Genomic DNA, 24,643 nt, shown 5'->3' on the forward strand with positions numbered 1-24,643 from the left:
ATCACAAGATTAATATATTATCAGAATTTCTTCCATGGCCACCTGGTCATGGCCAGGTCTGCTTTACTTTTATACCTTGCATGTTGATTGCATTATCTGGGCTTGACAAGGCATGTTACCCACACCTACTCCCTGAGCTAGCAAGCTCCACCTGGGCTGTAAATGGAATGTAATTAAAGGAAATGTGTGTGTGTGTGTGTGTGTGTGTGTGTGTGTTTTATCACACAGGAACACACCCATGTGTCATGTCCAGTACTTGCCTTAGACTAGTGAATTCCTAGAAAGAATCTAGTCACCTTGAGTCAGACAGTGGTCAGTGGGCCCAATCTGTACTGAACTCCTCAGCATGAGCTGGTGACATTTTTGTCTTGGGCTCTGATCTTCATGATGTATATAAGGCAGTTTTTTTTACAAATCTGCCCTAAATGAGAGTTCATGTATTAGTGAAAAATATCCATACTTCTGCTGTATACCTAGCAGAAATCTGAGTGAGGCATGTGAGCATGAGAGCATCTTGACATCTGCCCAGACTGTGTATATGTGGTGGACATAGAGAACATATGGTTGTGGTGGGCTATGCCCAGTCTTCATGGCGTAGCTCACAGCATGCATAGAAACCTGGATAGCCTGCTATGTGCATGGCTCATTCCAAGCTCTCCAACAGATATTCACTTCATTGTGTCATCATTGCAGTAAGATTGTGAATGAAATGTGCCTGCCCAGGAGCATCTAGTGTAGATTTTGAGAAGCAACTCAAGATGTATGTATTGAACTTGTGCATGGTAATACAATGTTAGGTGTGCAGATAGATGACTGTAAAGATTTGGAAGTTGGGCCTATTCTGAACCACAGGCTTGCAGTGGGCATTGGAAAGTTAGCTTCACATCAGCACAACTCTGAAACATATTGGCAGCTTTCATGAGAAGATTCAAAGGGGACTTGTGTTCTCAGGTTTTCCACAGAAACAGCAAGAGTACTCATGTTGCTTCAATTACTTTGGCAGTACTTTACAGGCAATGTACAGTAAATGTTGGAAGTCTCCACTACTAAATTCAAGTCCAACTACTTATCAAAGTACTTATACCTGGCAGGAGCCTCAGCTGGACTGTAAGCTGGCCATCCTAAAATCACTCACAGTTCTATTGGTTACAAAAACTATTTAGGATTTGGACCACTGAAATCAATGGGTCTGCTATTCATGAAATGTTTATAAGTTTAGCTTTTAGAGTCTGACACCAGAAAGTTGTCAACACTTTAGTGTGAATAAATGAGCACATTTCCTAAATGCTTTCCTGGAGCTTTATGAAACTTGGCTTCAGTGCATTTTGTTCTTTCTCTAGAAAAATAGACCACTAGAGAAGCAACATGGGAAGAAAAGGGACTAAAGTTTGTAGTTCAGTAGTAGGAATAGTTGGAACCTGGGGCTGTCTGACCTAATTAGCATTGACACCATAAGTGTCTTTGTTGCTGCTGCTGCTACTTAAACAGCGTCAAGAACCAGGAACATATAGAACATTGCTAGGTTAGGTAAATCTGCCCCCCGTGAGATCATGTCAGCTGCTACCAGGTGAGATGCAGCAGCAAACCTCTGGAGTGGGGTGGGATACTTGCTTAGAGAAGATACTGCATTGAAATCCCAACTCATATAGTGGGGATTGTGAATCTAAGTAGTATGAGATAGTGAGGAAACATGAGTATTTGATATTGTTGGCATAGGATTGTATATCAGAGTTGTGACCTTACAAGTGACCTTGTAAATCCATGATACTGGTTCAGAAGAAGAAGTATATTTTGACAATATTTGGCTCTGGTTGCTACTATCAAGATTCACTGTTCAAACCATCTGTGTGTTTTAGTTTAAAGTGTGCCATATATTTTCAGTTACTCAACTTTAAACGAGAGCAATAGAAAGAGGGCCTTTGTTACAGCTATCCTAAAGTCTTGATTTGAAATAGTAGCTGCTAGTTGGCTGCAGCTTTCGCTCTCTGACAAGCAGATTTATTAAAGACAATGCATCGGAATACTCAAAAAGGAAAAAAAAACCTTACTCCATACTTTATTCTGTACTGACTACTAGAGCAACAGATACTGCCATGAATACTGAGACTATGAACAGGGACAGAATGCATATTTGTGTCTTCTTAAACTGACTTGTCGTAGTTAAGGGAGAGGTTATTTTTCCTTGTTAAATAGTATATTATTAGCAGATAGTAGATTATTCTCTAGATCACTTTTTGAAAGAGGGACGAGCAAGACATGTTGTGGACAGCTTATTGCTGATGCAACAGCTCCATGATATACCTACAGATTTAGCCTCTTAGTTCCACGCTCCTCGTGGGACAGCCTCCTTATCAGTGTTTTTCTACTAGAAAAAAAGGGTTCTGGTACTCACCATGAAACTATTCAAGTAAGTGCCACACTTTTCACCAGTGCTTTTCTTTTAGAAAAACAAGGTGCTGATACTGTGTACTCTTGAGTGCCCCTAGAATAAAGCACAGCTCCTTGCCCTGCTTGAACAGGAATTCCACAAGTCTTACTGCATTCTAGCCCTTGCAGTGGCTTCAGAAATGAAGGGCAGATCATTGCATGTTAGCCTGGTACCCAACACGGCAGTTTTGCTAAGTTGTGGAGAAGGTAGGTTGAAGGTTTGCACCTGCAGCTTGCTCTCTGCTGCCATGGGAGTATTTATTGGTAGCCTGAGGGCAGCACTGATACACAACTTGGCCAGTTGCAGTCTGGATGATGAAAATGACCCCTTGCTATTTTTCTGAAAGACAGAGTGTATCACTGCAATGGGAAGAGATTGTTGCCAACTTGTTCATGAAGTTGGAAGTGATGTTTGAAATAGCTATAATGAATCCATACTTGCTGATGGTTAGGCTTCAATAACAATAAAAGTGCCAGAACAGAAAATGCATTGGCTTCTTGGAATGTTCTTTGCCTGAACATTAGCTCAGTTTTGACTTTAGCTCAGTTTTGACGTGAGCAGATAAATGCTTGGGTTGTGTGTTTTTTTTAATGCTATGGGTACTGCACATAATTGGGATCTGTAAATTATAAGGTATGATTTGACATCTGCAACTCAAAGCCAGCCGTTATGCTGAAGAAAGAACATAATATGTACTCTGTAATTGGCATCTTCATTTTTTCCTTCCTCTATCACTATTTGAAAGGCGTTTCTGATCTACAAAATTTGACTTTATAATTTTGTGAATTTAACTTTTACTTCATCATCTAAGAATGGCAGAAAATGATCCCACACATTATGCTTTCAGTAATTTTGCCTTTATGGGCTAATAAATAAATGTATGTCTCTATAATCTTGTTCATTCTCATGCTACAGGCATATCTACTCTACAAACCTGTATCAGTTTTTTACTTTCAAAACTTCTCACAAAGAATCTTGGAAATTGTAGGTTGATGAGGTGCTGAGAATTCTTATTAGAGATCAGTCTCTCCTCATGAGTCTCTGGAAGGATGTGACTATAAAACAGTTAGGCAAAGCAATCCTACTTGGACAGGGGAGGAAGAGTTAAAGGCGGACAATCTGCCCAATCCAAACCTCTGTTTAGTTTGTGCTGGCAGGGCAGAAGGAGGGTTCGGAGGGGCAATTTTCCTTTATTCAAAATCCCCCCTCCATTGGTTGCAGTGCCCAAGGGCTCACCCCAGGGCTGGCATACTTTTCTTCCAGCGCTCTGAAACATCTTCTTTCTGCTGTTGTAACATTGATATCTAAGGTGGGGCAGCCATGGAGGTTTCTGTTGCTGCAAGAAGGAAGCCTTTGTGGATGGTCCTCTTGCTCTTCCCACAGAATTCCTTCTCTATCCATGAAAAAGGAGATCCACAAAATTCTATGACCTCTGGAACTACTTCCCATAGGCCATAGAATTGTGCCCTTAATTTCCAGTTTAGAGATGCCAATACAGTCTTCGTTTTTGGATTAGAAACACTCAAATGATAACTTGTCTGATATATTTACCTTATTGGTTTTTATTTTCTTTTTTAACAGGAGTTGCTAAAAGATCCTTTGTATATTGGGTTGAAACATAAACGAATCAGAGGCCAAGCTTATGATGATCTTCTTGACGAATTTATGCAAGCTGTGACTTCCCGGTAACTGATTTTATTTGTGTATTTTACATTGTTGAATGCTTCTGAACTTCATGGTACTCACGGAGGACTAATTAAGAAGAGATGGCATGTTTCTCTTTTTTGCAATTCTTAAAAACTTTATAAAATGCAGTTCAAGTTCATATATTTATTATGATGAGGTGCCATAAGTTTACTCGTGCAGAATGGCAAAAAGTTGGTGGAGGAAAACATAGCTATTCTTACTATACTATATAAAGCACTTAATTTACATTGAAGAAAACCAGAATGAGATGAGGCATTCATTTCTGATGAATTCCATTGCCATAGTGCTGTAGAACATAGGGATCTGTCATTATGTGTAATGGCCAGACCCTATGTGCTACACAACCAAATAAGGATCATTTCACATGTTGCCAAGTTCCTGAAAGGCACTATTCTGTAGGGATTTGTGGGAAAACCATACGTAAATCACACGGAGAGATGGTTGTGCATGTGGAGCTTTCCACTGCGTAGAATCAGGGTGTACCTGCTTTAGGGAATTCATGACAGATGAGAGCTTTGCTCACATGTATACACATGAATAAATGAATAAACAAACAAATAAACAAATGTTCAATCATTACATGTTGCAGGTTTCCTACAAGCTACACAGAAGGCTTGTATAGAGCTTTTAAAAAAAACCAACATATGATGCATACTTAAGTCTATAGGTGAAGGATTGCTGTTCCAGTGCTATAAAACAATCCTGAACAGCACACAGTTTCAGCAGCTGGAATCAGTACTAGAGTTGTGCCATACTCAGGCCCAGACATTTCAGGTATTACTTTGCTCTCCACCCCAAGAAAGGCAGTTGTTGTTCTAGCTTCTTTCCGTGGGACGGAGGGAGTCAGAAATTTATGTGAGTGATGAGGTTTACTACTTAGTAACATTACAAGGTGTGCTCTTCCTTGCTAAGTTAAAACAAAAAAACAAAACAAAACAAAGTCCTTGCCTGGTATTGCAGCTACCCTTGGTTCCTAGAATATGATTTGATTTATTGATTTATTACCGTATTTTTCCTTGTACAAGATGCCCCCCACGTATAAGACGCCCCCTATTTTGGGGGACTCCGATTTAAGAAAATGGGGGCAGATGGCCCCCATGTATAAGACGCCCCCAATTTTCGGACATTATTTTTTAGGAAGAAAACATAGTCTTATACACAGAAAAATACGGTATATTTCTATGCCACTTTTCATTTGAATCAATCACAAAGCGGCTTAGAGACAATAAATAACAATAACATAATAGAACATCACAAATACAGCACAAATCATATATAATTTAAATCAGGGAATGCCTGTGGAAGGACATTACACCATGAACTCCTCATGAGCATTCCTTTTAACTTAATTGTAATAATAATTGTGCTTCTCTCAGGAATTCCACAAGCAGACTTCCTGGCTGCCTATGCTTTGACATCCTCCCATGGATATTCTAGAAAGTGCAGGCAACCAAGGAGGCTTCCGAGTGCCACACAAGGACTGTTTTTTAAAAAGTTAACAAGGAAAAATATACTGTTGATTTGTGTTCATAGACTGATAAAGATTAAAAGAGACACAAAAGCCATTTTGTAGAACTGTTGCCTTCCTCTCACTTTGAGACAGGATTAGTAATTTCCATCCTCAACATATGATAGTATGCCTTAAGCATTGAGTGATATAGACGAATGCTGCCCATAGCACAAAGGGCATGTTTAGTTAAAAACCAGATGGCTCAATCAAGCATGCTCCATGGAACATAAAAAGTAAAATAAAATTGCTCATGAGTAGAAATCTTATGATCTTTGGCCTGGAATTCTTAGCACATAGTTCATGCTTAACTGAGAGGGTTCAAAAATTTTCAGACAGAAGACCTAAGCTTTACTATGGTTCCACACTGTGGCATTTACTCTGCAGTGGGAAGTAACATCATAAATTGATCACAGTTTCAGTTTCCAATTTTTAAGTATACAATATCTCATTTATTATATCTATTCTTTCATAAAAGCACAAAAGTATACAATATCTCATTTATTATATCTATTCTTTCATAAAAGGACAAAAATGCAGAGTTATTTTAAGCAGGACTGCATAAAATGTAACTATCATATTTTTAACAAAGTTTCTCTGTTTTACTTCCCTTGGATCAAGGCCAAAGTATACATTATATGCAGCCATGTGTATCTTTTCTCCAGCATTTTCTTCTTTTAAACAGAAAGCCTCCTGGATGAAAAACAGGGGTTTTCTTTGAAGGGGGGGAGTGGGCAAGTGACCAGAAGAAAAAGGGTTAAGAAGCCTCTCCCATTATGTCCCTCCATGGAGAAACTCACAGTCTTAGAGGCTGGTTTCTGGATTCCAACCCCTCCCCCATTATTGTTATTATTAAAGAAAATGTTGTATAAAAATACACGTGGCTGTGTATAACATGTACTTTGTCCTTCAGCTGATATAAGACACACACACCTACTCTCGTACCCTTTTCTTAAATGCGTACTATTCATTGAGACTATATTAATAGCTTTAATGTTAATATTCTTTGACACCAATCAGATCTGAGATTTTTACATCTGTTTAGGTGTTCAAATTTTAGTTGTGCTGACATTCTATGCATATAACATGTGCAAAATCATTTTTCCTTAACTTTTGTGGGCTCTGATGATCAAAGTGCTGGTTTCCATTCTTTGCAGCGGATCATGTGACATAGGCTTGGCTGCAGATTTAAGTCAAAATAATTTAATTTGTTGATCTAAATGATGCGACTTCTTATGCAAACCTTGAGTAAGGGACACTCTATGCTGATTGAGCTGTACAACCATAGGCCATAGTAGATCAAACTTCACTATAGTACTACTTTACCTATCCTACATAACCCCATAAGCCTCATTTCTACAGCAGAAGGTGCCAGTATCCCTTCTTCATGAACCTTTCAGTGATACCTGGCTTCTAGGCTTGATAGCTTAGTACTACTTAGCTAACCAGCTCATTTTGGATGTTGCACACTTGATTTCTTGCAGGCCTTTTTTAGTCAACACTATCATTCATTACCTATTCCTAGTTCTAATGTCATGTTTTGACTTTGGTTAAACCCAAAAGGCACAGGTAAAAATCAAATTTCAAGTGTCAGTGCAAATCCCATGTAAAAGTAATCTTAGGGTATGATCTGTTCACAGGCTATGAATGTGAGCTTGCAGTGTCTTAAAGGATCCGTAATGTCACAAGATTTAGAATTATTAAAAGTGCAGATACCTAGGAGAGTTGGGTCATATTTTTTTCTTGTTAGAAATGAAAATAAATGAAAATGGTTCCACTGCAGGGGAGTGTTTGAATATTTGATTCTCATTAGATGAACAGCTTATTCACCCTTACTTTGCAGCATTCTTCCTCAAAGATAACTGAATTGCTGAAACTTTGCATCTTTCTCCACTGTGCTCTCAAACTGCTGTTTGAATCTCAACTTTGGATTCCTTTCAGTTAAGGACAGGTCTATTCTATAGGCACATAATTTAAATAGAAAATGTACAGATTTTGGAATGGTGGTTTTGTTTAACATTTCATTAGAATTATTACAGGACTTGCCATTAATTTATTCATTTGGCACAGTCTTTTACTTCAGCAAGGGAATGTATTGGCAAAAAGTCAGCTAAACGTGACTCTTACTGGAAATTGTGAAGGAGTGGTTGGGCCGCATAGCACTTTCAAAAGCAATATTTAAATACTATTAAATTCTAGAGTTCTCTGTTTAATCAGATCTTGGGGCCATTCTGTATTCATGGTTACCACAGGTCCCATGGACTGATTTTTATCCAAGGAAATTATCCTGCAAGTTACTCCTTTGATTATAATCACCATGTGGGAAGAGCCAATTCTTTTGCCTGCTTGCAAACCTAGCCATCATGAATATGGTGAGACTTCATGAACGGGATGGAATTATTCAACAGTAGACGTTCAAGGTTCTAAAACAGTTCTAAATAAGTTTGGTTTCATATGTACTAGGAGTTGTAAATATACTTCTGTCCATTTCATTTCATCTTATACTGATGAAGTTGACTTTTGACTCAGGCTGTAACTACACAGATTACACAGTCAATCCCACAGGACTGTGTTTTTCCTATTTCAGCAAAGTATTTGCTGTGTGAAATTGGTGTGGTAAAATCATGACAACAATTTTGCCAGATTAGGTTGGAGGGCATTCTGTTGTGAGGATGATGCCTTCTGTGGGACTTGATAGCCTTTCTCATGGTAGTCCAGGAGAAGAAATTATCATGCCCTTCAGATCCACCCTGCCTATGGCTGTGTTTGATTGTCCGCCCCCCTTCTCTCATGAAAATCCCTTTATCTAAGCCCTTTCTAATGATCTGTTACTGTTCCCCCCCCCCCACTTGTGTCTCCTTCCATCCTCTGCTATGTGTCTCTCTGTGTTGGGATATCTGGGTTTTTCTCTCTGTCTCCCTTCCCTCACCACTGTGATTTTTCATGGCTGTTGTCCTGTGGCTTCCATCTTCAGCTTAATACTGACCAATCTCAGATGGTGCTAGGCAGCAGACTCATGTAGTCTTTCCATTACCTAGTATTGTCAGTGGTGACATGAATAACCCACTTTCCCCCAATTCCTTGGGTTTCTTCGACACTAAGGGGGAATTTCCCCAAAAAACTCCAGGGGGAAGAAGGTGTCATCCTCTTCCATTATTACACTATATCAGTTTGGGCTGATGATTCAACACAAGTAGTGCTGCCTGTGACAAAAATGTATGACATTTGTTTTTCATTGCAGCAGCTGTAATATGTCACATTATTATTACTGACTCTCAGAACTAGGTTTTTCATTTGTGCTCCCTGCTTCTCTCAAAATTATTTGCTGTGTTAGTCTTTATGCATCCTTTAGCAACCAAGCAAGACATTTATCATAAATGAATGACAAGGAACATACATGGCAATTTAGAAAATGGCTAGCACAGCAAAATATATATACACAGAACATCCCCAAGCTGTGCATTATGGGATGAGCAAGCCAAGCAGTTGTGCAATATTTTGTCTTTGACAAATTTAGCTGCCTAGTGTGCTTTCCAGCTAGAGTTTGGGTTTTTTTTAAGTGCAAGCAGATAAGTAGCCATTGACGTGTCTAAACAACGGGTGCATTTACACTTAGAGAGTACTAATTGCAGATGACACAGTAATGGGGGTTCATGTGCATTGAATAGTTGTATGGAACAGGGGTGGGCAGTCTTCAAGTTTATGTTTCAATTTTTTAAAACTAGAACCCCAAGGTTAATGTTATGGAACCAGGTGCCAAAAGAGTGGCTCAGAGGTGTATATTATACCCTCCAAGTGTCCTGTTTTAAGTGGGACATCGCAGATTGACAGAAGCCACCCAGGCTTCTGATCCGAATCTGGGATGTGTGCCAGAGCACGGGACCAAAAGACAGGCATTTATTGGTTCTGTGCTATGGCAAGAATCCATGGGCTCACACCAGAGTGTGGGACCAAAAACAGGAAAAAACTTAGGTTGACCTTGCCACTCTTCCTCCTTTGTGGTGCCAAAGGAGGAGTCTGTGTCATCCCCTAGGCTGTGCCAGTTGGTGCAGCGTCTCCTGAGGCAATGGAGACTGCAGAGGAGGAGGAGGCTAGTGGACAAAGGTAGGAGGGGGGAGGGAGGGGGCAAGTGGGTGAGCAATGAGATCAGTGGGATGGAGGTATGGTATGTGTAATAGATTATTTGAATCATTGAATTGTACAGTTGGAAGGGACATTGAGGATCATCTAGTCAAATCCCCTGCAATGCAAGAATATGCAGCTGTCCCAGGATCAAGCTTGCAACCTTGGGGATCAAGCTTGCAACCTTGGCACCATACATGGTTAGGATGACCTGTGTACATATTCAGCCCAGAAACTGAGTGTTCAGTTTCACATACAAATTATAGTTTGTCCCCTGTTTTCTTTATTCCAGTGGCTTAATTTAGGGAGAAATAAAGCTCTTTTTCTTGTTGCTGTGGTTAAGCAAGTGAGAAGCCCTTTGGTGATATATTGCAAATCACTCAGAGATCTGCTTGTGGGTTTTGACTGATGTTCTGCCTGCCCTGGGTGAAGAAGAGGGAACTGGGGGCAGGAGGATGAAGAAAACTATTACAGGTTCTTGGGAAGATGGAATAAAAGATTGGTTTAAATTAAGTTACCAGGCAGCCTTCGCAGTGATGCAGAGCCTTTCTTCTAATAGGTCAGATAATTACTTGGCTGAGAAAAGGATAGCTTGATTTCTGAACTGCAAGAGTTAATTAATTATTTGACTGATTTATTCCCTAGCTGTGCTTGGCATCTGTAATATTCATGACACTTTTTAGAAAATCCACACATCGTTCCCAGCTTCTGCATTTATAATCACTGTGATTTATGCACAACTGTAAAGTAGATTAGATTGGAAACACTGGAAAATGAACTGTAGTCATCATCATGCCTGCTACACTATATATACTTGGGTAACTGACACTTCATTTGACATCCACTCTGAAGCCAACTCTAAGTTAAGTCTATAAAAAGCCCACATACTGTCTTTAGCGATTGTGTTTCATAAATAAAGCTTCCTGGTTCCTTAATATGAAGTTGTTTAAATTGAAAGAGCACTAAATTTTTAAGGCTCTAGTCCTGAACATGCTGACTAGGGAGTAAATTCCATTGAACTCAGTAGTTCCATTGAACTTACTTGGAGTAAACATACATAGGAATCCACCAAATACTAGAATTGCGTATGACTGGTGCCCACATAGCACAGTACTGTTAAGAAATTAAGTAAGGACCTAGTTTTTGATATGTTAACCGTCAGAACTTGAAATCAGAATTTGAGGTGGGTTTGCAAACTCTGGTTAATATGGAACCTAGTTAGCACTGACCATGGTGGAGGTTTAATGCTACACAATGCTGCAGGTAGACTAGTAAATTAAGAGAGAATTCAAAGTACACAGCAAACACAGGAGCACTCAATCCCATATACTGCTCCCAGGAGCTTGCCATTTTAAGACGGGCAGTATAATTCTTGCTTCATTTTTTTTTAATGTTGTCTTTTCTCAGCATTTTCACTAGTGGCTGCTTAATGCTTTGTCTATGTGAAATTATTGTGAGTGAACATGAGAACTGAAAAGTGAAGTGGTTCAGTTATATTTTTATTAAAAGCAAATTTGGGTTAAAGAAAGGTTTGTTCAGACTGGGGGCAGGGGAAGCTCCGTGACACTGATGCAGAGGTCCTATGTTTCTTCCTTCATAATACCAATAGTTCCATTCAACAGTTAGAACAATATTGGTGCCTTTTATTTAACTGATCTTACCAGAGGGAAATTATGGCTTTGTCTCCTACACAGTATAGTGTATCATCCCCTACACGAAAGCAAAGTATTGCATTAAGTTTTTTAAAAGGAACTTACTGTGGGTTAAACCACAGAGCCTAGGACTTGCCGATCAGAAGGTTGGCAGTTCGAATCCCCGTGACTTGGTGAGCTCCCGTTGCTCGGTCCCTGCTCCTGCCAACCTAGCAGTTCGAAAGCACGTCAAAGTGCAAGTAGATAAATAGGTACTGCTCTGGCAGGAAGGTAAACGGCATTTCCGTGCGCTGCTCTGGTTCGCCAGAAGCGGCTTAGTCATGCTGGCCACATGACCCGGAAGCTGTACGCAGCTCCCTCGGCCAATAAAGCGAGATGAAAGCCGCAACCCCAGAGTTGGCCATGACTGGACCTAATGGTCAGGGGTCCCTTTACCTTTACCTTTTTAAGTTAGTATATTTTGGTAATAACAACAGAAATCTCACTTAACTGCCTGTACTTGTTTTATCACTGATGGATAACTTCAAAGTTAGTAAAGGTAACTGATCAGCAAGTTAGTAGCCTTTCCCTATTGCCAGTTTTATCATACTTTGAGTAGCAACTGGAAAAACGAGTAAATATATATAGGGTTTGATCTATACAGATTTTAATAAGAAAGCAAGTTAAGAAATTAAGAGTAGAGGACATATGGAAATACTTCGCAAAGCAAATCCATCTGGAAAAACCAAAATATTCTTTTTAGAAACGAATTGAAGAGTCCTATACAATTTAAACTGCTTCTTTACATTATAATTGCTGTGTCTGTGATCATAACATTCTTCTTTTTTGTCTAAGTCAGTTATAATAACTTGCATAAGAAAACTGCCAAAGCTCATTCTTTATTACTTATATTCTGAAAAATAAAGTTGTAATTCCATTATTTTAAAGGCTTTTTAAAAAAATTATACAATGCAATTTGTATAAAAGCTACAATTTGAAAAAAGAAAGAGATACCGACAAATTCAGTTGTTCCTTTGGGCTGCTTTCACTCTCAACAACTTCTCTTTAAGTCCTGATGTGGAAAATTTACAAGGATCTCTGCCCACTGCTCATCTTCCACCAACAATAAATTACACCTAGTGACCCAGCACTCCCCTCCCACAACATCCCAGTTCATACTTCGAGAAGAACCTAGGCCAGGGGTCATCAGCCTTTTTAGATCCATGGGCACATTTGCGAACTGCAGAAAGGGTCATGGGCACCATATAAACAATGCAATCTAGCACACACTGCAACCTATTCTATTGGCTACAAAACAATGCGTCTTTCAAGCCAAATTTCAGCAGGAGAAGGAAAGCTTGCAAGTGTTAGGGAAGGCCTCTGCAGGTGCAGGTGTGCCTGCAGGCATTGTGTTGGCAACCCCTGACCTCAGCACTAACACCAAATTTCACCATAGGTACATGGTTGTAAGAGTCCTGAAATAAAAGCATGCATTAAACTCATGCCCTGCCAATTATTACTTTCATCTTCTCTTGTACTTCCAGCTGTATAGAAAATCCATCTTTTTCTTAGTTGTATAGTGAAAATCAATGTTTATGGCGCTGGTCTTGTCCTTTGACATTTGCTGCTTTCAGTAGCCTTTTCATGGCAGTATTTTGTGTTCCCTTTTATTGTTACTTTATTTTTTTATTATATTCCATCTTTTAATACTAGCTAGTTTCTCCAATGCAGCATACAATCGTTTTAAAATACAAATATGGTCTACTTAGTTAAACTCGTAAACATGCTAGAGAAAGGAGATAGCATGGGAATATATTTATTGAGCAATTAAGGGTTAATGGAATGACAGAATACATGACAAAGTGTGTTCCTATTCTATGAAATTAGTGATGGCATATTTTGTGGCGGTCTTTTGAAGTTAAAGCACAAGAAATTTGTTCTCCTACTGGTGGTGGTGCTATAGTCATTTTTAGATTGCATTCCTTATATTACTAGTACACTGAATGTTTGTTGTTGCTTTAGTCCAGGGGTCAGCAAACTTTTTCAGCAGGGGGCTGGTCCACTGTCCCTCAGACCTTGTGTGGGGCTGGACTATATTTTGGGGGGGAAACTGAATGAATTCCTATGCCCCACAAATAACTCAGAGATGCATTTTAAATAAAAGGACACATTCTACTCATGTAAAAGCACGCTGATTCCCAGACCGTCCATGGGCCAGATTTAGAAGGCGATTGGGCCGGATCCGGCCCCCGAGCCTTAGTTTGCCTACCCATGCTTTAGTGTATTCTATTTAATTCATTATCATGTTCACTGTTTCTTTTCTCCTTGTATTAATATTTTCTGTAAGACTGTTTATATGGATGACAAAAAGAAAATGATACATGAATCAAGAAAAATGTGCTGCTTTCTCCTATATTAAGTAATTTTATAGGGTCAGGCAGGCCTTGATAGCACTGCAGAAAAATTATCAGGGTGAGATTGGGAGGAAGGAGACACAGCACTTGCTGACATTGCTATTTTTGCTGTATAAAAAGACTAAAGGCTACTTTTTCACTGCAGTGTTTGAAAGTTCCCAACTTATTTTACCGAGCAATACTACAGTCATCATACTGGTAAAGGGTTAGCATCTTCTGGGCTGAAGCCAAACTGACTACTCAGCATTGGACTTTTTTTAAAAAAGAGCTTGCCAAGAGACCACAGAAGCTGTAAATTATGGATGGAAAATATTTTTAAAGGACAGTATTTGCAGACTAAATTTACCAAGTGCAGCTGGTTTGCTATATTTTCCAAATCAGATTTAAAAATATGATCCAGCTGCTTGCATTTTGCAATTAGCTAACATCCCAACATTATGTCAAAAATCCTAAACTGACTTCCTGGCTTACTAGACACAGGGGACAGTAGGCATTAGGCTGGAGTCGGTGGTAAGTTGAACTTTACAATATTTTTGGAGGAATTCAACACCTCACAAAGTTGAAGCCCCTTAGCAGTGTACAAGTTGCACTAGCGGAATGGCTTATGCAACAAAAGGGCAGGACCCCTGCATGGTTCTTGTGGTTGCGCAACACATTGCTGTAATTTGGATGCTTCCTGTTTCACGGTAAATTTCTGCCAGTGCAAGTGTTGTGCTGAATTTCATATTGTGCAGCTATTGTTCTCAACTTCAAACTGGTAGTCAGGGAACATTGAATCCGGACCTTTGTACCAGAACACAAATGCATAGGTTCCTTCACATGCTCATTTTTGTTTAGTATACAGATCTTATGAAAAACTAGTTGAGATATCTTGTATTGGAATGCCCATTTCATATTTTAATTAATGTTCTGTTCTAGCAGGGTAACTATGTCATTCCATTAAGCTACTAAGGACTTTTTTACCTTGCCAATCTATTTTTACCCAGTGATGCAAGTTGGTCAAATCTTTCACATGGAACTTGAAGCTCAGAAAGCAAAAGGCAATTCATCTTAACATAATACAGAGTCAGAATTGTGGGTCTTCCAAGATCCAAGATTCCATTTAGACCAATCACTGCACTGACACAGGGACCTGTTGTGCCTATGTAGAGTAGTACTTCAACTACTAGAATAATACTACCTAGACTTGGTCTGCTTCTAGGGAACCATCTGATCGGAAAGCAGGAAGGACCAGATAAGTTGTGCAGTGGCTCAAGCATGTTTGCCATTGTTCCTTCCCTTCTCAGTTCCCTACCAGTTCTGCATAGGATTGATCTTTATTTGGGCTTTCTAAGATCATTCCAGTGGAAAGTGTGCTGCTTAAATACTTGAACACTTGTAATCAAATAATCCAAATGCCAGAAAAAATATGGGCTTTGGTAATATTCTAACTTTGACATTCTACAGAAGTGATAGGCTACAAATTCAGGGCTTTGCCAAAAGAGACAAATAACAAACAAACAAATAACATTTTACTTCATGAAGTTAAATATTTTCCTTTAATTTGGCTCCAGTATTATAATAAATCAGCATAATCTGAAAGCCCAATTCAAGATCAAAGCCTTATTGCACACTGAATACCATTTACTGAATACTATTGTGCACTGAATAGTTTTCTTTTTTCATGGTAACCAGTTTATCTTAAGACTGATTAGCTGTATTTTCTTAATGACAACAACACAGAACAGCAAGCATATTTAATCATATATATAAAGTTTCTAATGAACCTTGTAGGTATGAGAAACAGCTTTTCCCAAAATCATGTTGTGATTTCCAAGGGTGAACTTTATTTTGGCTTTCAAATTAATTTTTTTCCATGCGCGTTCACCAATGTCTAATGTAAAAGAGAAACATATAAATCAGCCAGTGTGTGTCCTAAATCAACTTTACTTTCAACTTAAATTCTGCAATAGTGACTTTATACATAACCTATAACTTGCCCTTTCATTTGCGAGGTGATACTTGGAAGGGACAAATGGTGGCTTTCACTTAACCTTAGTCAATTAAGTTTGAAACATGATTGCTATTTACATTATAGGCTCAGGAAATGACCAATGAGGGAAGCAGCTTTATTTAATTTGTTTCATTCCATGTCAAGTCTTTGTAATAAGTTTAACTTAGCTAACTCCAATGAGGGTTCTGTCTTGGGCCCGGTCTTATTCAACATCTTTATCAATGACTTGGATGATGGACTCAAGGGCATCTTGATCAAATTTGCAGATGACACCAAACTGGGAGGGGTGGCTAACACCCCAGAAGACAGGATCACACTTCAAAATGACCTTGACAGATTAGAGAACTGGGCCAAAACAAACAAGATGAATTTTAACAGGGAGAAATGTAAAGTATTTCACTTGGGCAAAAAAAAATGAGAGGCACAAATACAAGATGGGTGAGATGGCTTGAGAGCAGTACATGTGAAAAGGATCTAGGAGTCTTGGTTGACCACAAACTTGACATGAGCTAACAGTGTGACGCGGCAGCTAAAAAAGCCAATGCAATTCTGGGCTGCATCAATAGGAGTATAGCATCTAGATCCAGGGAAGTAATAGTGCCACTGATTTCTGCTCTGGTCAGACCTCACCTGGAGTACTGTGTCCAGTTCTGGGCACCACAGTTCAAGAAGGACACTGACAAACTGGAACGTGTCCAGAGGAGGGCAACCAAAATGGTCAAAGGCCTGGAAACGATGCCTTATGAGGAACGGCTAAGGGAGCTGGGCATGTTTAGCCTGGAGAAGAGGAGGTTAAGGGGTGATATGATAGCCATGTTCAAATATATAAAAGGATGTCACATAGAGGAGGGAGAAAGGTTGTTTTCTGCTGCTCCAGAGAAGCGGACACGGAGCAGTGGTTCCAAACTACAAGAAAGAAGATTCCACCTAAACATTAGGAAGAACTTCCTGACAGTAAGAGCTGTTCGACAGTGGAATTTGCTGCCAAGGAGTGTGGTGGAGTCTCCTTCTTTGGAGGTCTTTAAGCAGAGGCTTGACAACCATATGTCATAGGAGTGCTCTGATGGTGTTTCCTGCTTGGCAGGGGGTTGGACTCGATGGCCCTTGTGGTCTCTTCCAACTCTATGATTCTATGATTCTAGGTTGGAAATATTAAGAGGAGACGAACAACCGTTCCTACCTAAATCTACCTCTGACTGGTGCACAAGCAAGGCTGGATTCCAGATACCTGGTTTTCTGATTGGTACCCAGTTCAAAAACATGCTCCTTCTCATTTTCACCATGTTACAGCATATGTTAAATGCATTGACCTTAACTGTACCTTAACTGTGTTGACCTTAACTGACCTTAACTTAACTATCCACACTGACATGAACCCAGGTTCCCATCTTTACCAAGGATTAGGGTTAAAAGCGAAAACAGAAGTGCCTGGCGTGCTCTGGTCCATGGGGTCACGAAGAGTCGGACACGACTAAACGACTAAACAACAAGGGTTAAAAGCATACATTTAAAACACATTCAAAGCACATGACTATCCCCATAGAATCCTGGGTACTGTAGTTTTGTAAAGGAGGTGGAAATTGTAGCTCTGTGAGGGGAATACTACAGTCCCCAGGTGTGTTAGGGAGAAAGTCATGTGTTTTAAATGTATGAAGCGAATCTACCTGCTGTTTCATTGGGTAATGTGTTATGTGGCTATAAAGGGTACAGATGTAATGCTGGAATGTGGTGAGCCTTATAAGTGAGAGGAGTGGGGAACAGTGGAGGCAGTTTGTGTTCCAGTGTCTACCTCCTATTTTACAAAACTTGATCTCAGTACAGATGCCTTACTTGCCAAGTGGTATAGTTTTCTACCTCTGGTGCGCTAGGTCTTTTCCGTCGATGAAAATGTGGCAACCTTCAACCAATCGAAAAAGTAGCACTAAGTTTCTGTTTCCCAAGAAAATGTTTTTTGTTACATATTCCCTGAGAACCTCGTTGGCCCTCAGAAAGGGTTGGGTTCAGCAGTACCCGCAAGCTGCTCACCTGATCACAAAAGGCACTACATCTCTTTTGTTTATATTATCAGTGTATTTTTAGGGTTTCAAAATCATGTAACATTTGCAGAAGCATAATAATTAGATCAGAATAAGCAGCATAATTCTGAGCTGCCCACTGGCCCAGAAAGGCTTTCCTCCAGGAATGTGCAGGCACTCTCAATAGAAGTAGTCTCAGAGATCACTCTAAGCCTCTTGTTGACTGGCTGGATGTGCATCTGTTTGTGTACATTGAAATAAATAGGTTTCAGATTCTCCCCCGTGGACACCCATGAGTGGAGAAAGAGAAAAGCTGTCACAATCTTCTCTTTAGCACCCTGAATGTGCACACATTCATGGTAAGCCATGGTTTGACCTAGTGTTACATGTGAACAACCTCTCTCTCTCTCTCTTTGTGTGTGTATATGTATGTGTATGTATATTTATACTGAAAAAATTATTTTGAAATAAGTCTTCACTACATAGCAATAAAACAAATCATTAACTAGGGGTGAACTACAGCAACCACAAAATAAGACAAACCAGGCACAATCATTCAAATTACTTCAGGTTACCATATTTTGAAAAGCAAAACACATTCTACTTGTAACTATGGATCACTGTGATGACTCTACCCATGAAAAAGAGGACTTATGACAACCCTACATGCCAAATGTATTAAATAAACAAGCAAACTTACCCACATTAACCATATGGTAGCTTGGTCATCTGTACTGACAAGTTCTTCCCTTATATTTTTTTCTACTGGAGGCTATGGTGCATGGTGTGTTTCAGCAGCTTTTCCTTTGTGCAAAGGCTGTTGCTCTGTAAGTAGGGAACAGAGGCAGAAAGTAAATGGTTCCACAGTCCACCAGTTTAATGGTTAGAAGATAATGGTTACTGTACAATGTGGATGATTTGGCAGTTTGCACATCCAGGACAGGCTGTTCATCTGTGATAAGAGTCAACTTGTTCCCCGTTTGTGGAATTCTATTTCGAGCAAGGTTCACCTGGTGCCTTCATTATATATTTTTAGGCACCAGGAGAAAACATTCTTCTTCAACCAGGCCTTTTCTACAGCCTTTTAAATGTGTCTGTGGATGGGGGGGGGGCATTATTGTTTTGCTGTTTTGTTTTACTTACTTACGTGTTTTTAGCCTGTATTTTATTCTGTGAACTGCCCTGAGATCTTATGATGAAGCGCAGTATATAAATCTAATAATAATAATAAAAAGATACTTGTTGAGTCAATGCAGACATCTAATTGGTGTTACTGATTAGCCACATTTCACGTGATAAGCAATAGTGAGTAACCAAGAATTCAACTGTCTTCAGGGTGAATTCCAAATTGATTGCGTTGAATTAGTCTTGCTTAGTGCAAAATGCAAATATTTTCCATTCCATGTGCTAATAAGAGCTGTGGGTGCTCGGAAAGGCACTAATCACTGGCACCATGGGGTTAATAAGCGTTTGGCTAAAATAGTTGAAAAGGTTACTCTCTCAGTTGATATGTTTGTTCAGTTGAGACTTGTTGGCAGATGATTTAAGTAAAGCAACAGAGGCTGTGTCAAATAACTATATTTCACAGAACACATGGCATGATGAAACTGAACATAGCCTGTGCTCCAAAGAAAACTGCAATGACTAGCTTTAATTTTAAATGGGTGCTGCCATGGCTTAATCTGCAACAAAAAACAAAAACTGTTTAAAAACATTTGAAGGGTGTGGGCTTTTGTTCAGGTTTTTTGTTTGAGTGGAAGATTCATCCTGAGAAAAGCATGCCTTTTAAGTTGTTAAATACTGCCACTTTTATGTGGGGGATGTTGTAATGCTGTAGTGTTCATGAGGAAAATATGTGCTTACATTTAGCTGTTCAATCCCTTCTTAAGGAGTTAGTAGAACTGTGATATATTGGGAGTGGTGCAGTATATATAGAACTTCTATGGTGTCAGAGATTTTTGGCTATTTGCTGATTGAATAATGTTGTGCATGTATTTTGTGTCTTATCTGTATATGTACACATATAGTTGGGACAATGAAAAATGTGTTTGCTCTTGTTATTGATAGTAATAGGCAGACCCTCTCCTGCGCTATGTTATGCTTAGAAGTGATCCAGTGGAAAAATAGCCTAGTGGATGTCTAGTGGAGTACATCTAAACTCAATCCATTTTTAAATGAATTAGATTTGAATTGGCGAGGCCCTGGAGATCTCCTCTCACTTGTATAGGTACATGTTTGAGTCGCTTTCTTCCAAAGAATAAAACTTCATATAAAATAATAATCACGGGTCCATTTTCTGTCTTTTTGTATTCTGATCTGTTGTAAATCATGAATAGGAACAATAATGAATTCAGAGTTAGGTACTGAATATAATGATAGAATGACAACACGGCTGTATTTTTCCGCTTAACTCAGTATGATCCCTGAGCCTTTAGATGAAGGCTTTAGATGTCACTGAAGATTTATATACACAATCTCAGTGTGAAGTTTTTTCTTCCCTAGAGAGTAGAAGATTTTGGAACAGTAAGCATGTCTGGTATGTTGTGGTCTTTAATGTTTCAGTTTGTTCTAACAACTGCTCCCTTCCTACCTGACAAGTAGCACAGAAACAGAACCAAGATGTCCCGCAGGCTGCTTTGATTATAACTTGCATCTTCTCCTCAAACATGAGGAAGTGAAATAGGTGCAAAAAGGAGTTCATTGAAATTTTCTTTTGTTTTTATTCCTGGTTAGAACTGACCCCAGAATAATACAGAAGTGGGGGGGGGGAGTAATTGGCTGAATACAAAGGACTCAGCAAGATGTTATCTTTGTCGTTTATTTTAGAGCAAAGTGATTAATACATTGCATGTGAGAAAGAGAAGGCCAGACATCTTTCCACAGACATCTGTTTATAATTTAAATACTGCAAGATATCTAAAAACACACATTGTATGGTGATTCTGACTCAGATCTGTAGCCACATACCCTGCTGTCCAAAGGATTGCTCCTACACTATTTTTTTTCTTCTTGTATGTTCCCAGTGTCTTGTGTTTGGTTGACAAGTGATTCCCACCCCCATAAAGGCTCCCAATGAAAAAGTATAATGAAAACCTTGAGAATTTCTGTAGTTCTTTTGTAACTCTTTAATCACATGACTATACTGGCTAACTTTAAAGTGCCAACGAAACTTTGTCCAGGAGTGTGTGTGTGTGTGTATGTGAGAGCGTGCGCACGTGAAAGAGAGAGAGATGGCCCTTTGAATTGTCAATCATGTAGCCATTTGTATATTCTGTTCCTTTCTTCGGATTTCCTTTTTTAGCTACTACAGTGGTACTTCCATTTACAAACATAATTAGTTCCAGAGGTCCGTTCTTAAGCCGAAACTTTTCTTAAACATAGGCGCGTTTTCCCTAATGGGGCCTCCTCCGTTCGGATTCCGTTCGTCTTCCGGGGCAAAGTTTTCCAGCCGGAACACCTACTTCCGGTTTTGCGGAGGTCATTCCCCGAAGTGTTTGTTAACAGGACTGTTCTTAGACCGAGGTACCACTGTATTGTCTAATGACAGATAGTATTATCTCTCAACAAATATACCTCAACAAATACATATTGTAGTAACACTGCTGTACAACTTGCAGGTACAATTGCCCAAGTCAAGTGTTTAAATTTAATCTACATGGTTCAGGGTATTGAAACTGCGCTTATGGAACTGATTTGTTCCCATTGCAATTATTTATCTTCCTTTGAATCTGTAATTGGATATCTCTGAAGGGCTGTTACTTGCAAAATATTACCTCCTCTCTACTGAAATAAATAAAACATTTTTTAGTCAAAACCTATATTTTGAACAGCTTTATCTCTGCACAGCTTTGTTGAGATGAGATCTAAGACAGCAATACTTTACTGATTTTTGTAACTGTTATCACATTGTTAAAAATAGGACTGCGAGGGCAAAATGTTAAAAACAAGAGTATCTATGAAGTTTAAAATGTTAAAAACAGGGAATCTCAGCTAGTGATTACATTCTTAAATAAGGAATATCTGTTAGGTTACATAGGGTTTTAGCATCCTGAAATAAGGAATGTCCATTATGTACCACAGACTAATACTGGTCAAGAACTAAAAGACACGCCCTTAAAATATGTAACACCTTTAAGAGCCTTCGTTTGCCAGTTGCTTCTTATTTAATGCCAGGATAGTATCCATATAACTTAAACCTAAATAGTTTCATGCACATTGCCGGTTTTGCATCACTTTTATCTCATATTGTAAGATCTGGTTTCCCCTTATGCCGGCAGGGTTGCAAGGTACAAAGAACATGTTGGCATATGTACGTATGTTCTGGGAGCCAGTTGTAAATGAAGATTGGTATAATTGTTGGCAAATAGGCTACTCTGGATGATAAGATATGTCTTTTATCCATTTTTGTTTATGCCAATGCTGACCTTACTTCTCAACGTTCAATTCTATATCAGTTGGTTGCCACTCATCTAGTGATCTCTCAAGGGTGGAAGGATGCATCTTGTTATTTTGTGGATCTATGGTTTAACTCATAAAATATGTGCCTCCAGGGCTGCTGCAGAACCCTCTGACTTTGCTTCTGCTTAGAGTTCCATTTGGTTTATATGAGCAAACCATCTCATGGTTGGCACGTTCCCATTAAATAGGAGTTTATTTGGCAACATTCATGAAGATTTGGTATGTTTGGTACAAATATGAACCTTGTATTTCACTATAGAATATATTTTATGTCACACATTTTTTTTAGGCTTTGAATGATTATTATGATTACTATTTTATTATCTTGTAATTTTATTTGTCTTGTTTTTTGGCTGTTTTTAAGTACAGATAAGGTACTTAAGTACAGATAAAGTACCCACAAAATCAGCATTTAGCAGCAATCACCCCTTTGGAACCTTCTTCTTTGTTAAGGCTGCTTTTAAGGAAAGGGCTGGTCTTGTGATATTTAAAAAAAATAAAGAAAAAATTAATATCCACACTGCAAAAATCATACCTGCTTTTGCCAAGTATTTAACACTTATATGGAATGAGAAACTCAGTGAACAATTTTTATACATCTTACATCTACAGAATTTTTATGGGGCTCGGTAATCTTCTGTTGAGCTCAAAGTTGAGAATGGGGTACCTAGTGAGGCAGCCCCCGGTGCTACTTTGCCAAAAGCCAAGTCAGCTAAGCCACCATCACTGTCATGTTAAATGAGGATGGGAGGTGACATTTAGGCACATCTCACGGTCCAGGTTTTTAGAAAATTGCTGGTCTGTAATAAATAAAAAAAAAAAGGCCCTTGGTCTCTTGGTTTTTAGTTTGCTAGGAAGCATACCAGATTCTAATAATATCCAGTAATTGTTACTACTTTCATTCTGTTCCAGAAGCAGAGGGATGTTTAAATGCTTTCTAGGTGAAGGCACAACAATTTCAGCAATATAAAATTGGCTAGATTCCTAGTTTTGCATTGAAAAGTAATAAAGCATGAGATACTGAGTAGAATCGTATGTCAGTAAAATTGTTCTACCTGAACAGTGTTGGAAGATTTTCACATCTACTAGACTGAATGCACTTCCAAGATCTCATTAACTCAATCCCTAGGGACAAGCCTTTCTGGACAGATAGATACAGTTACTACACATCTTTCCAGACCACAGTAGGGAGGAGGCATTTTAATCAAGATGTTTCCTTACTATTGTCTTTGATATTTTGAATCTGTGTTTGGAACAGTGGTACATTTTAAGCAGATTAAAATTAGCTAAGGCTGCAACTCTATACACTCTTTCCTGGAAGTAAAGCCCCACTGGAATGCCCTGGGACTTGCTTCTGAGGGAAAAAATGCATAAGGATTGTACTGTGAATGGCCATTCTGCTCATTGCCTATAAACAAAGCAAATGAGATGTAGGGGAAATAAATAACTGAATTCTTTCACTGGTATCATTGTAAAACTAATCTGAAATTGAGTAAATTATTGCCCATAACAGTATTAAGATTCTGGCGGCAAAGCAGATAGCCTAATTAGCTCAGTAATTGGTTCCCTGAATGGTACTGCTGGAAAGTTCTGAGCTGCCTATAATTCCACCTTTGCAAACAAAGGATATCAAATGCTACCATGTTCCGCTCCTTGTGGGGGGTTCGGGAGGGGATCTTTTTGTATTTTTGAAAACAGGCAAAGGATAAGAGTATGTTTTCAGTACTTTGGGGGGAAATATATTCTATAAACATTTTGAAATAGAGACGCCCCAGAGAAAGGGTGCTCATCAATGGTTCCTCTTCATCCTGGAGAAGTGTGACTAGTGGGGTGCCACAGGGTTCTGTCTTGGGCCCGGTCTTATTCAACATCTTTATCAACGACTTGGGTGATGGACTCAAGGGCATCCTGATCAAATTTGCAGATGACACCAAACTGGGAGGGGTGGCTAACACCCCAGAGGACAGGATCACACTTCAAAACGACCTTGACAGATTAGAGAACTGGGCCAAAACAAACAAGACGAATTTTAACAGGGAGAAATGTAAAGTATTGCACTTGGGCAAAAAAAATGAGAGGCACAAATACAAGATGGGTGACACCTGGCTTGAGAGCAGTACATGTGAAAAGGATCTAGGAGTCTTGGTTGACCACAAACTTGACATGAGCCAACAGTGTGACGCGGCAGCTAAAAAAGCCAATGCAATTCTGGGCTGCATCAATAGGAGTATAGCATCTAGATCAAGGGAAGTAATAGTGCCACTGTATTCTGCTCTGGTCAGACCTCACCTGGAGTACTGTGTCCAGTTCTGGGCACCGCAGTTCAAGAAGGACACTGACAAACTGGAACGTGTCCAGAGGAGGGCAA

At 39.3% G+C, this 24,643-nt stretch overlaps 2 protein-coding genes across 7 annotated transcripts in view; one reads left to right on the plus strand and one right to left on the minus strand.

Moving 5' to 3' along the window:
• Window positions 1-24,643, minus strand: part of PRSS35 (serine protease 35) — a 160,440-nt gene that overhangs the window by 96,632 nt on the left and 39,165 nt on the right. For 3 of the 5 annotated variants that reach the window (XR_013837255.1, XR_013837256.1, XM_079970528.1), the window contains exon 2: window positions 18,518-18,642. The gene's annotated coding sequence lies outside the window, so the exon portion shown is untranslated. Of the gene's footprint in view, window positions 1-4,340; window positions 6,823-15,396; window positions 15,683-18,517; window positions 18,643-24,643 lie in introns of those variants that run through there. The other 2 variants (XR_013837257.1, XR_013837258.1) reach the window with 2 other exon arrangements.
• The window catches only part of ME1 (malic enzyme 1), a 119,814-nt gene that overhangs the window by 53,040 nt on the left and 42,131 nt on the right, over window positions 1-24,643 (plus strand). For both annotated transcript variants that reach the window (XM_079970474.1, XM_079970475.1), the window contains exon 6: window positions 4,010-4,113. In XM_079970474.1, the coding sequence (XP_079826600.1) occupies window positions 4,010-4,113 (104 nt within the window). The remainder of the gene's footprint in view (window positions 1-4,009; window positions 4,114-24,643) is intronic.

The sequence above is a fragment of the Podarcis cretensis genome, assembly GCF_951804945.1.
Source record: "Podarcis cretensis genome assembly, chromosome: 3".
In the NCBI taxonomy this organism is placed as follows: Eukaryota; Metazoa; Chordata; class Lepidosauria; order Squamata; family Lacertidae; genus Podarcis; species Podarcis cretensis.